General features: G+C 42.7%; 1 protein-coding gene across 1 annotated transcript; it reads right to left on the reverse strand.

Moving 5' to 3' along the window:
* Nucleotides 1-5,592: 5,592 nt before the first annotated feature.
* chac2 (ChaC, cation transport regulator homolog 2 (E. coli)) lies at nt 5,593-11,425 on the reverse strand. Its single transcript, XM_072456636.1, has 3 exons — nt 11,072-11,425; nt 9,994-10,029; nt 5,593-6,573 (listed from the first exon to the last, which is right to left on the reverse strand). Exons 1-3 carry the CDS (start codon nt 11,204-11,206, stop codon nt 6,184-6,186), a joined length of 561 nt encoding a protein of 186 aa, XP_072312737.1. The 5' UTR covers nt 11,207-11,425; the 3' UTR covers nt 5,593-6,183.
* Nucleotides 11,426-11,670: the final 245 nt, after the last annotated feature.

Here is an 11,670-nt window from a genome sequence, read left to right on the forward strand (position 1 = left end):
AGCGTTTCCGTGGGCGATAGTTCAGCTGCACATTTGGACTTTAAGTGTTGCCAAGTAGTTTACGGCCCCAAAGGCGGCTTTATATAGACGGGTGATTATTTCAACTGACCTGTGTCTATTCACACACACACAGCAGCAGCTCTGACCCCTCACGGACCTAGTCTCAGGAGCTCTGACTCATCGTGGACCTGGTCTCAGGAGCTCTGACTCCTCACGGACCTAGTCTCAGGAGCTCTGACTCATCGTGGACCTTGTCTCAGGAGCTCTGACTCCTCACGGACCTGGTCTCAGGAGCTCTGACTCATCGTGGACCTTGTCTCAGGAGCTCTGACTCCTCACGGACCTGGTCTCAGGAGCTCTGACTCATCGTGGACCTGGTCTCAGGAGCTCTGACTCCTCACGGACCTGGTCTCAGGAGCTCTGACTCATCGTGGACCTTGTCTCAGGAGCTCTGACTCCTCACGGACCTGGTCTCAGGAGCTCTGACTCATCGTGGACCTGGTCTCAGGAGCTCTGACCCCTCACGGACCTGGTCTCAGGAGCTCTGACTCATCGTGGACCTTGTCTCAGGAGCTCTGACTCATCGTGGATCTGGTCTCAGGAGCTCTGACTCATCGTGGACCTGGTCTCAGGAGCTCTGACTCATCGTGGACCTGGTCTCAGGAGCTCTGACCCCTCACGGACCTGGTCTCAGGAGCTCTGACTCATCGTGGACCTGGTCTCAGGAGCTCTGACCCCTCACGGACCTGGTCTCAGGAGCTCTGACTCATCGTGGACCTGGTCTCGGGAGCTCTGACTCCTCACGGACCTGGTCTCAGGAGCTCTGACTCATCGTGGACCTGGTCTCGGGAGCTCTGACTCCTCACGGACCTGGTCTCAGGAGCTCTGACTCATCGTGGACCTGGTCTCAGGAGCTCTGACTCATCGTGGACCTGGTCTCAGGAGCTCTGACTCCTCACGGACCTGGTCTCAGGAGCTCTGACTCATCGTGGACCTGGTCTCGGGAGCTCTGACTCCTCACGGACCTGGTCTCAGGAGCTCTGACTCATCGTGGACCTGGTCTCGGGAGCTCTGACTCCTCACGTACCTGGTCTCAGGAGCTCTGACTCATCGTGGACCTGGTCTCGGGAGCTCTGACTCCTCACGGACCTGGTCTCAGGAGCTCTGACTCCTCACAGACCTGGTCTCAGGAGCTCTGACTCCTCACGGACCTGGTCTCAGGAGCTCTGACTCCTCACGGACCTGGTCTCAGGAGCTCTGACTCCTCACGGACCTGGTCTGAGGAGCTCTGACTCATCGTGGACCTGGTCTCAGGAGCTCTGACTCCTCACGGACCTGGTCTCAGGAGCTCTGACTCCTCACGTACCTGGTCTGAGGAGCTCTGACTCATCGCGGACCTGGTCTCAGGAGCTCTGACTCCTCACGGACCTGGTCTCAGGAGTTCTGACTCCTCACGGACCTGGTCTCAGGAGCTCTGACTCCTCACGGACCTGGTCTCAGGAGCTCTGACTCCTCACGGACCTGGTCTCAGGAGCTTTGACTCCTCACGGACCTGGTCTCAGGAGCTCTGACTCCTCACGGACCTGGTCTCAGGAGCTCTGACTCCTCACGGACCTGGTCTCAGGAGCTCTGACTCCTCACGGACCTGGTCTCAGGAGCTCTGACTCCTCACGTACCTGGTCTGAGGAGCTCTGACTCATCGTGGACCTGGTCTCAGGAGCTCTGACTCCTCACGGACCTGGTCTCAGGAGCTCTGACTCCTCACAGACCTGGTCTCAGGAGCTCTGACTCCTCACGGACCTGGTCTCAGGAGCTCTGACTCCTCACGGACCTGGTCTCAGGAGCTCTGACTCCTCACGGACCTGGTCTGAGGAGCTCTGACTCATCGTGGACCTGGTCTCAGGAGCTCTGACTCCTCACGGACCTGGTCTCAGGAGCTCTGACTCCTCACGTACCTGGTCTGAGGAGCTCTGACTCATCGTGGACCTGGTCTCAGGAGCTCTGACTCCTCACGGACCTGGTCTCAGGAGTTCTGACTCCTCACGGACCTGGTCTCAGGAGCTCTGACTCCTCACGGACCTGGTCTCAGGAGCTCTGACTCCTCACGGACCTGGTCTCAGGAGCTTTGACTCCTCACGGACCTGGTCTCAGGAGCTCTGACTCCTCACGGACCTGGTCTCAGGAGCCCTGACTCATCGTGGACCTTGTCTCAGGAGCTCTGACTCCTCACGGACCTGGTCTCAGGAGCTTTGACTCCTCACGGACCTGGTCTGAGGAGCTCTGACTCCTCGTGAGCTCTGACTCCTCTCGGACCTACCTATGGCAATCCTAAATTAATATTAACACTATGGTGTTTAAATTATCCTTTTACTTCTAATTAATAATGTTTAATTTTTCTCTTAAACTCCTAATTTAATTATAATAATAATAAATAATAAATTATTGTTAAAAAACTTTGAGGACTCAAACATTTTTCTTTTTAAATATATGATATGTCAGAATAACATGTTTGTAGCACACACAGTGTTCAGTGTGAGATGCAGATGATGAAGACTCAATGTACTTCACAGTAACATATACTTTTATATACGCTCTGAGAATGTGATGTATTTCATAAATCTACATTTGTCTCAATATTCACACTTAGGATCTTTATATCGACCCTTTAAAATCACATGTCAGCAAAATGTTTAAGATTCTGGACCTGAGGCGACTGGAAACGGAATTAAGTAAATTATAAGACATTAAAGACTTTCATTTTAATTCCAGGGGGAGAAATGCTTTTAGTTTGAATACAAAGGTTGGAAAAGGCTCAAGTTTGTAATCGAGCATCACAAAAGTAAAATATGTGATCAAGTTTGTAACGTGTCTGTAAATAAAATGAAAGCTGTTGTTGAGGTCAAAGTTTCTGTCAGTTTTTGCCCAAAAAACAAAAAATCCTCAATTGCGCTCTTCAAAAAACCATCATCCCGATCCCTTATTTAAATTTAAAAATACCGTATTTTCCGTACTATAAGGTGCACCTTTTTTCATAGTTTTGGCCGGGGTGCAACTTATACAGATATTTATACTTATATACTTATACTCCATTTTCACACTTGCAACTGCATTTCATACTCCAGTGCGACTTATATATGTTTTTTTCTTCTCTATTATGCATTTTTTGTCTGGTGCGACTTATACTCAGGTGCGACTTATAGTCCAGAAAATACGGATAATGTAAATTCCAATAATAAATGTGTTTTTCATTTTCTAGACCAGCTAAATTTATTCATATTTTGTCCAAAATTTTTCATCCTAATTTCCCCATTGAAATCCCACAATGCACTTCACTTTTGCAGAATGTCTTTGTTTGCAGACTTAAAGGCCCCATGGCTCAGGTAAGACAACCTTTACCGCTCTGACAGTCCACACTTCACTCTCATTGGCTAATCCACCTGTCACTCACTCAGACCCTGACTTGACCTGGCCAAATACAGTGAAGAACGCCGCCCCGCCCCTTCCCCCGCGTTGATTGACGGTTAAATAAACGCCCCGCCCGACTCGCCGCGCGTCCGTTTCCTGTTTCTGTTCAGGTGTGATATATGTGCTCGGTTTATCCCCGTCTCACGTCTGCCGCTCGGGTTTAGTGCCGAGCGCAGTCTTCGGATGCGACTGTAAATCAAAGCCGGAGAAGTCTATAAATTGGTTGACGACGGCTTTCCTGACGCGCAGCTTGTTGACTTTGATAGTCCGACACGGAAGAAGAAGAAGAAGAAGAAGAAGAAGAAGAAGAAGAAGAAGAAGAAGAAGAAGAAGAAGAAGAAGAAGAAGAAGAAGAAGAAGAAGAAGAAGAAGAAGAAGAAGAAGAAGAAGAAGAAGAAGAAGAAGAAGAAGAAGAAGAAGAAGAAGAAGAAGAAGAAGAAGAAGAAGAAGAAGAAGAAGAAGAAGAAGAAGAAGAAGAAGAAGAAGAAGAAGAAGAAGAAGAAGAAGAAGAAGAAGAAGAAGAAGAAGAAGAAGAAGAAGAAGAAGAAGAAGAAGAAGAAGAAGAAGAAGAAGAAGAAGAAGAAGAAGAAGAAGAAGAAGAAGAAGAAGAAGAAGAAGCGAGTGTTTGATCAGACGAGCTTTGACTTTGGGTTATGCAGGCTTTGGCTACAAGATATTTGTATTTATTAGCCGTAGATCCAAATATATATATATATATATATATATGTGTGTGTATTACATGGTTTTCAGGCCGGGGGAGAAAGTGCTGGAAATGTACTTTTATTATTTTATTTTAACGTTCTCCAGTGCGTTCACACTGAGGCAAACGCTACATCATAATGTGGATTTAAGTAGAACGAATCTAAGGGAACTAAACCTGAACTAGACTAGGACTAACCCAGGCCAAGAATGAGACTAAACCAGGTGAGACTAAACCAGGATTAGAATACAAAACCAGGACTAAACCAGGACAAGAATGAGACTAAACCAGGACTAAACCAGGATTAGAATGAGACTAAACCAGGATTAGAATGAGACTAAACCAGGATTAGAATGAGACTAAACCAGGACTATACCAGGATTAGAATGAGACTAAACCAGGACTAAACCAGGACAAGAATGAGACTAAACCAGAACAAGAATGAGACTAAACCAGGACTAAACCAGGATTAGAATGTTACTAAACCAGGACTAAACCAGGACAAGAATACGAGACTAAACCAGGATTAGAATGAGACTAAACCAGGACTAAACCAGGATTAGAATGAGACTAAACCAGGATTAGAATGAGACTAAACCAGGACTATACCAGGATTAGAATGAGACTAAACCAGGACTAAACCAGGATTAGAATGAGACTAAACCAGGATTAGAATGAGACTAAACCAGGACTAAACCAGGATTAGAATGAGACTAAACCAGGACTAAACCAGGATTAGAATGAGACTAAACCAGGATTAGAATGAGACTAAACCAGGATTAGAATGAGACTAAACCAGGACTAAACCAGGATTAGAATGAGACTAAACCAGAATTGCATTACATTCATTCACAAACTATTCCTTGAGTTACAACAGTTTATATTTGACTTAAAAAACACAAACTTGTCAGTGTGAAATGAGTTTATTCTCCCAGAGGAGTTAATTTGGACGGATCCATTCTTTATTTGTCCCTGAACTTAAGTGTGACATTTTCTTTCCATTCATAACTACAAAATATACTGTATATAAAATGTTTTTTGTGACGACTTCACACATTATTCACACATCATTTCAGAAAGGAACGATCTGCAAACACGATAACATTTTCCTCAATGGAAGACTCAGAAACAAAATTAGACATTGAAGTTGTCATGGAAAAACAAACATGAATAAGCACATTATTATTGAGTCCAGCAATAAGAAACATTTAGAGGTTTATAGCACTGTTATAGTCATTTCTTTGGAAAGGTTTGCTCATTACATTACAATTTGTCAAGTTATTATAGCACATATATCCATTTTGAAATGCATAAAAACACCAATAACTTAATGAATTAACATATACATGAATAATAAATTAATCACTTAATTTAGCTTCTTTTTTTTTACATTTCAAACTTCACTATACCAGATGAAACAGATTAAACAAATAGAGCTAAATCTGCACTTTTTGTAGCTTTTCGGTCGGAATTTTTCCCACAAAAATAATTGAAACGAGTTAAAAAAGTTTCCGTGACCGTCACGTGTATCATCCATGTACCGTATTTTACGGACTATAAGTCGCACCTTTTTCTAATAGTTTTGGCTGGGGCACGACTTATACTTATATTTATACTTATACTCCAGTACGACTTATATAGTACGACTTATATATATATGTTTTTTTCTTCTCTATTATGCATTTTTGGCTGGTGCGACTTATACTCCAGTGCCGCTTATAGTACAGAAAATACGGTAGTTGAACAAAGCATTCAGTTGTATCGCCCGGAATCTGTTTTTAGGAAGAAAAAAGAAACGTTTCGACAATGCAGTGAGACATATAACCTGTAAGATGTATAACCCGAGTCCGGACGATACAACTTCATGTTTTTCTACACTGGAGCCCTCCTGGACGAATGAGGAACTACACCGTCTCGTTCCATGTAGTGTAACATGTTCTCTTAGTAAATGTTTAAACTATCCCGGCCGGGCCCTTCCGTCTGGTTCTTCTGGCGTGGGTCCCGCCCCGTGACCCGGATCAGCCCGTCTGCAGGCGCTCGCTCTTCTGTAGCCGCTCCCTCACCAAACCCTCCAGAGAAAACAGATGCGAGTCGCGGTCCTCCGGCGCGATCGTCCTCACCGCGTCCGCCAGCTCGAACAGGTACTCGGCGTTCCGCCCGCTCGGCCCGGTGCACTCCGCGATCTGGTTGGCGATCTCCTCCAGGGGGGCGGGGCCGAGGTAGTCCGGGTTGTCCTGGGAACCGATGTAGAGTAAGGTCTGGCCGGGCTGGGGCGCGGCGGCGGGCGGGCGCGGGTGGAAGGTCACGGCGATGACCTGGTAGCCGCCTTTCTCGCGGTAGTCGAGGTAGCGCTTTACTTCCTGTTCTCGGCCCGTCGGCAGCTTGTAGGCCACGCCCCAAACGCAGCCCTGACGAATCACAAAACAGAACATAGTCTTACATCCAGAAAATAAGGTTTACATTAAACATATATAGGTTAATTGTACAGTTCTGGATTATAAGGCACTGTTGTTTTTTGAGAAAATGCAAGGTTTTTAAGTGCGCCTTATAGTGCGGAAAATACGGTAGTGATAGACGGACCGATTCCGGAGATCGATACTGACGCAGAAAGAAAAGTCTGTTTCCGAATCAAATTTTTACACACTTTTAAATTACATTGTTCATAGCTTTGTTTATCTGCACATATATATATATTTTTTTATTTTTAATCCGTTCAAGTTGGGGGTGGAGCTAAAATAATGACTCGACAACAGTCCCGCCCACTTCCGGGAGTAAATTTCCCACTTATTTTTGCCGTAGGGATTTAAAAAAGGTTCGAATATTAAGATTTAAAAGGCACGATGGAGGCTTAAGTCCACCACGCTGCAAAAAACGCACATCAAACTTCAAACTGTGCACATTTTTTTCCCAACAAATTAGCAGTTTATAAAGTGTGAGAAACAGTAAATATATGGAATTTCTGAAAATCTGACTTTCAATGCATTCTAATACAAAACTCACTGGTATCGGTATTGGATCGATCGTGCGATATTTGCCCATCGCTAATACCACAAGGATAATACAACAGAACCATCACTCTAAAGCCATTTTAAGTGATTTATTCATCTGTTTCTTCAGCATTACCTGCTCAAAGACTTTCTCGCTTCGACACGACCCAAACGCTGCATCTGTGACTTCTTCTTTCGACTCACTGACTCATTCCCAGACCGAACGTACCTTTCCCTAAACCAGATATTACCTTTTTTTATCCCGCCGCGGCGCCGTCTCCATCCATCAGTGACACAAACGCACACTTCTGGACTCCTTACAGTACTTTACCGCTCCGCCACGCACGCTCGCTATCGCTACATCTCTGTTGTGATGACGGAGATAAAGTACCCGACGCTGCCAAGGTCGGACGACGCTGCTTTTGTCTTTTCCCCCTCGGCGACGCGCTCAAAAAAGGCCCGCGTCTTTCGTAAAAGCGCTAAAGACGCCATTAAGCCTTTTCACGACGAGGCCGCGACGGGCCATTGTTCTGTTTGAAATGGGAGCAGCGGCGGCGTCGTGAACGTGAGGGAGAATCTAACACTAGAGATGTACTTACGAGCAAATAAAGAGGAGCTGGGCGTTCATCTCCATCTACAGTTTACGCAATTGGTCAACTTTATTAGCTAAAAGTGTAAATTGTATGTTTTAATTCAGCTTTTCAAATAAAAGCACTATGTTAGCCACCGCTTGTTTCCATGGAGATCAGGGCTGCAACAATTAATCAGAATAATTGTGACGAATCATAATTGTGGTCTGGACTATACAGAATCTAAAATACATGCCTAGAGTTGTTTCGTAAAACAAAGACGGCAGCGTTATTATTATTATTGATCTTTATTTAACCATTTAAGTCCCACTGAGCCTCTCTTTTGCTGGCCCCAGAGGAAGGAGCCTGGTCTACATGTTGGTTTTTTTCAGATTCTCCTCAATAATACACTTTATTAGTAAATGAAGCCTTCACTCTCTCCATATTTCAACCTTTATTTGGTTAAAATGTATTGTATGTAAAAAGAAATGATAAAATAATCGTTAGTTGCAGCGCTAATGGAGATGTTCCACAGTGTGCTTTAATTCAACAGATCTTTCTATTTTTATCTCCATGGAAACGAGCGGGTCTGCGGGGATCGGTGGAGAAAGCATGGTATTTTGGACAATAAAACACAAAAATGGTAAATGGTTTTCTCTTAAACTGCAGTTCACAGTGTCTCCAGTAGGGCGGACGCCAAAAAAGTGTAAAATCGTCAAACATACAGTTACATTTTTAATTTGGGAAAGAAATTATGATCATGATCATAATTGTTTGGTCAGAATTTTTAATTTGGGAAAGAAATTATGATCATGATCATAATTGTTTGGTCAGAAGTTTGTATCTTTTGTTGCACGTTCGAATTTGTCACATTTTTGGAGGTTAGAAATGGAAACGTTTGATATTCAGAAAAAGCTAAGGCTAATCATCATCATCATCATCGAGGTCGCCGAGTCGAAGCTCAAAGCGGTCGCGACAAAATCTCCTTCCAACAGTCAGCGGCGCGTTTGAAGCATCAGCAGGTCATTTTAGGCAGTTCTTCAAAAGTACACGCAGTACAAGGACAGAGCGCCGAGTGTCAAATACATATCAAATGGATTAAGAGGATGTAACAACACTCGAATCTCACCGTGTTGTCCCTGTGCCCACCTCCCAGAACTAGATTTATTGTAATATTGTAAACTCTGGAAGCATAAGCAGAGATACTGTATTTTCCGGACTGTAAGTCGCACCTTTTTTCATAGTTTTGGCCGGGGTGCGACTTATACTCCAGCGCGACTTATATGTGATATTATTCGTTATTTTCACACTGACAACTGCAGTTCACATGTTGATTATTTTCAGCCTGACAACCACATGAGGGCGCTCTAGGCTCTAAGCGACGCAGAAGAAGAATCTGCACTTCCTCTTCCTCTGGAGTTTGTGGAGTTGTTTAGAAGTGACACAGAGGAAGAAGAATTCAATGGATTTAGTGATTTGGGGTAAAACTGATGCTTTGCTAAACTTGTTAGCATGTTCTTTATGCTATAGTTATCTGAATAACTGTTCATATGTTACGTTAACATACCAGACACTTACCACAGTTCTGTCTGTGCCTCATGTAGCTGAAGGTGTTAGCGTTAGCATACATACACCTATTCACCATGTTCTCTCATCTGTTATTATTTTAAACTGCATTTCAAGATGAAACGTCTGTTCTTGGTCTTGGATTTTATCATATACATTTCCCCCAAAAATGCAACTAATACTCCAGTGCAACAGTTTTTTCTTCTCTATTTTGCATTTTTTGTGACTTATACTCCAGAAAATACAGTTGTTTTTTAGTGTTTTTTTTTTTTTTTTAGCTTGTAGTGAAAATTCTTAACATTTTAGCAAATTCAAGGATTTTGTACAAAAGAAAGTTTATGTTGGTCACGGTTCATGAGAAACATTTTTAGTGAGTTCATGACACATGTCTAAACAGATTATTTTAGTCCAAGAGGGTCTAGGAAACACAGAAAGCAGTATTTCCTAAACAGTCGTAGCTATAATTTGCCATTTTATCTAATTTTATGTCATTACAAGCCAGTTTATACTGTCGCCTTTTCTGACCCTTGATATTTGTTCTAGTCTGTGTTTCGTTCATTAAACCACGACACTGACCAGCGCTCTGAACAAACGCTTTACTTCACAGCTTAAGCCCGATCTCTCTGAACCGGGCGACCTCCAGCACGACCTTCGAGACAAACAAACCGGTTTGACGTGATGTTTGGTCACATAAAAGACGTCTCACCTCTGGATCTTCCACCAGCGTCACCACTCGACCCGGCTGTAAAACAGGAAGAGGGGATGTTCACTGCGGACGAATAACGGGACGACGCACCTCGTTTGAAATAAATAAAGCTTTAAAAGTGAACAACAAACCAGGACAAGACCTAACAATGTTTACGTTTGTCTTAAAAACACACACAAAATCTGGGTTTTAAAAAAAAAAACTTAAAACCATTGACAGAGTAAAGAGTAACATTACTTCAAACTCATATACTCAAGTAAAGGTACAACATAGTGGTGCAAAAAATGACTAAAAATGTACTAAAACTGAACTAAAAACGTATTTGTAGTTTTATTAGAATTAAAAATACATGTAGAAATTAAAAAAAGATGATGAACAAAACAAAACTGCTTATCAGAACCATAGAATACTTTAAACTATTTCCCTGCAGACGTAGTAAGTCAAGTCCTCATTGCAATTAGTAATTACACATTGATTTACTTTTATTTAATTTTATTGTTTTATCATCTTTTATTTTACATTATGTTTTGTTTTTAAATAGTTAATTTTTCAAGTATCATTATGTGTTTATGACTTTATAATCCACATTGCACAATACGTCTGTCTCCTGAGAATGGAACAGAAGTCCAAAACGTTTAGTTAAAGTACTATTACACAGAGCAATGTATTACAGGTACTTAAGTAGCAGTAAAAGTATCATGTCTGAAAACTACAGAAGTACAATTTAAGTAAAAGCAACTGATATGAGTACTATTATATACATTGTGTCATTATGAATCAGCAATATTTAACAGTACACCGTCAGTTTTATCAATATAATGTTGAAATAAAATTAAGTCAAACATCACTGAAACACTTCAATAAATAACAATAATAATACTTTTAACCTTTTATACATGGCTAAAGTTAAAGATCAAGTCATAGTATTGATTATTACAACGTACTAGCTCTTGTATTAGCAGATCTACTGTGCTGCTCGTGAGTAATGTGTCATGTTTCATTCAAAAAATAACAAAATATGATGATAAAACGAGCTTTTGAGCACATTTACAGTGTATTTTGTAGCATAAATACTCACTTTGCCGGGCACTCCTCGGTGGTCCGTGCTGCCTTGCCAAAACCTCCGACTGAAGCCTTTAATAAACCCGATTTTCCTCTCTTCATACGGAAAATCCACTTTCCAAATCAGCGATCCGTAACCAAAAACCCACATGTTTATGATTATGATTATTATTAATGAGTAAAAGAGCTGTACCTTCAGTGCTGTGCTAACCGGAAGTTACACTGGGACGGCTTAAAAATAGACTAAACGCTAAAAATATCTCCTCAAATGTCACCGCCCGGATAAACACAGTCCGCTAATGTTACATAAGTGCGTAAATGTAGATAAAGCGAGCGGAAATAGGCGTTTGGGGACATATTAGCTAAGTTTGCATCCAACTCGGTCAAAATAATCGGACGGGAAATAAGAGCCGACTTCCGCTCTGTGATTTTCAATGTAAAACGCGTGTTGTTGTTGTTGTTGTTGTTGTTGTTTTATGGCGGTTGGCATCCGAGTGTTGCATTACCGCCAGACTTTATTCCTCAGACTTTTCGTAGTCCTCAGACTCTGTCGTAGTCCGTAAAAGTACTCCTTCCATTGCTTTGGTGTTATGGCAGCTCGTAGCGAGGACTGTA

The sequence above is a fragment of the Eucyclogobius newberryi genome, unplaced genomic scaffold (assembly GCF_026437365.1).
Source record: "Eucyclogobius newberryi isolate DKJ021-1_F unplaced genomic scaffold, fEucNew1.0.hap1 SCAF_20, whole genome shotgun sequence".
NCBI lineage: Eukaryota > Metazoa > Chordata > Actinopteri > Gobiiformes > Gobiidae > Eucyclogobius > Eucyclogobius newberryi.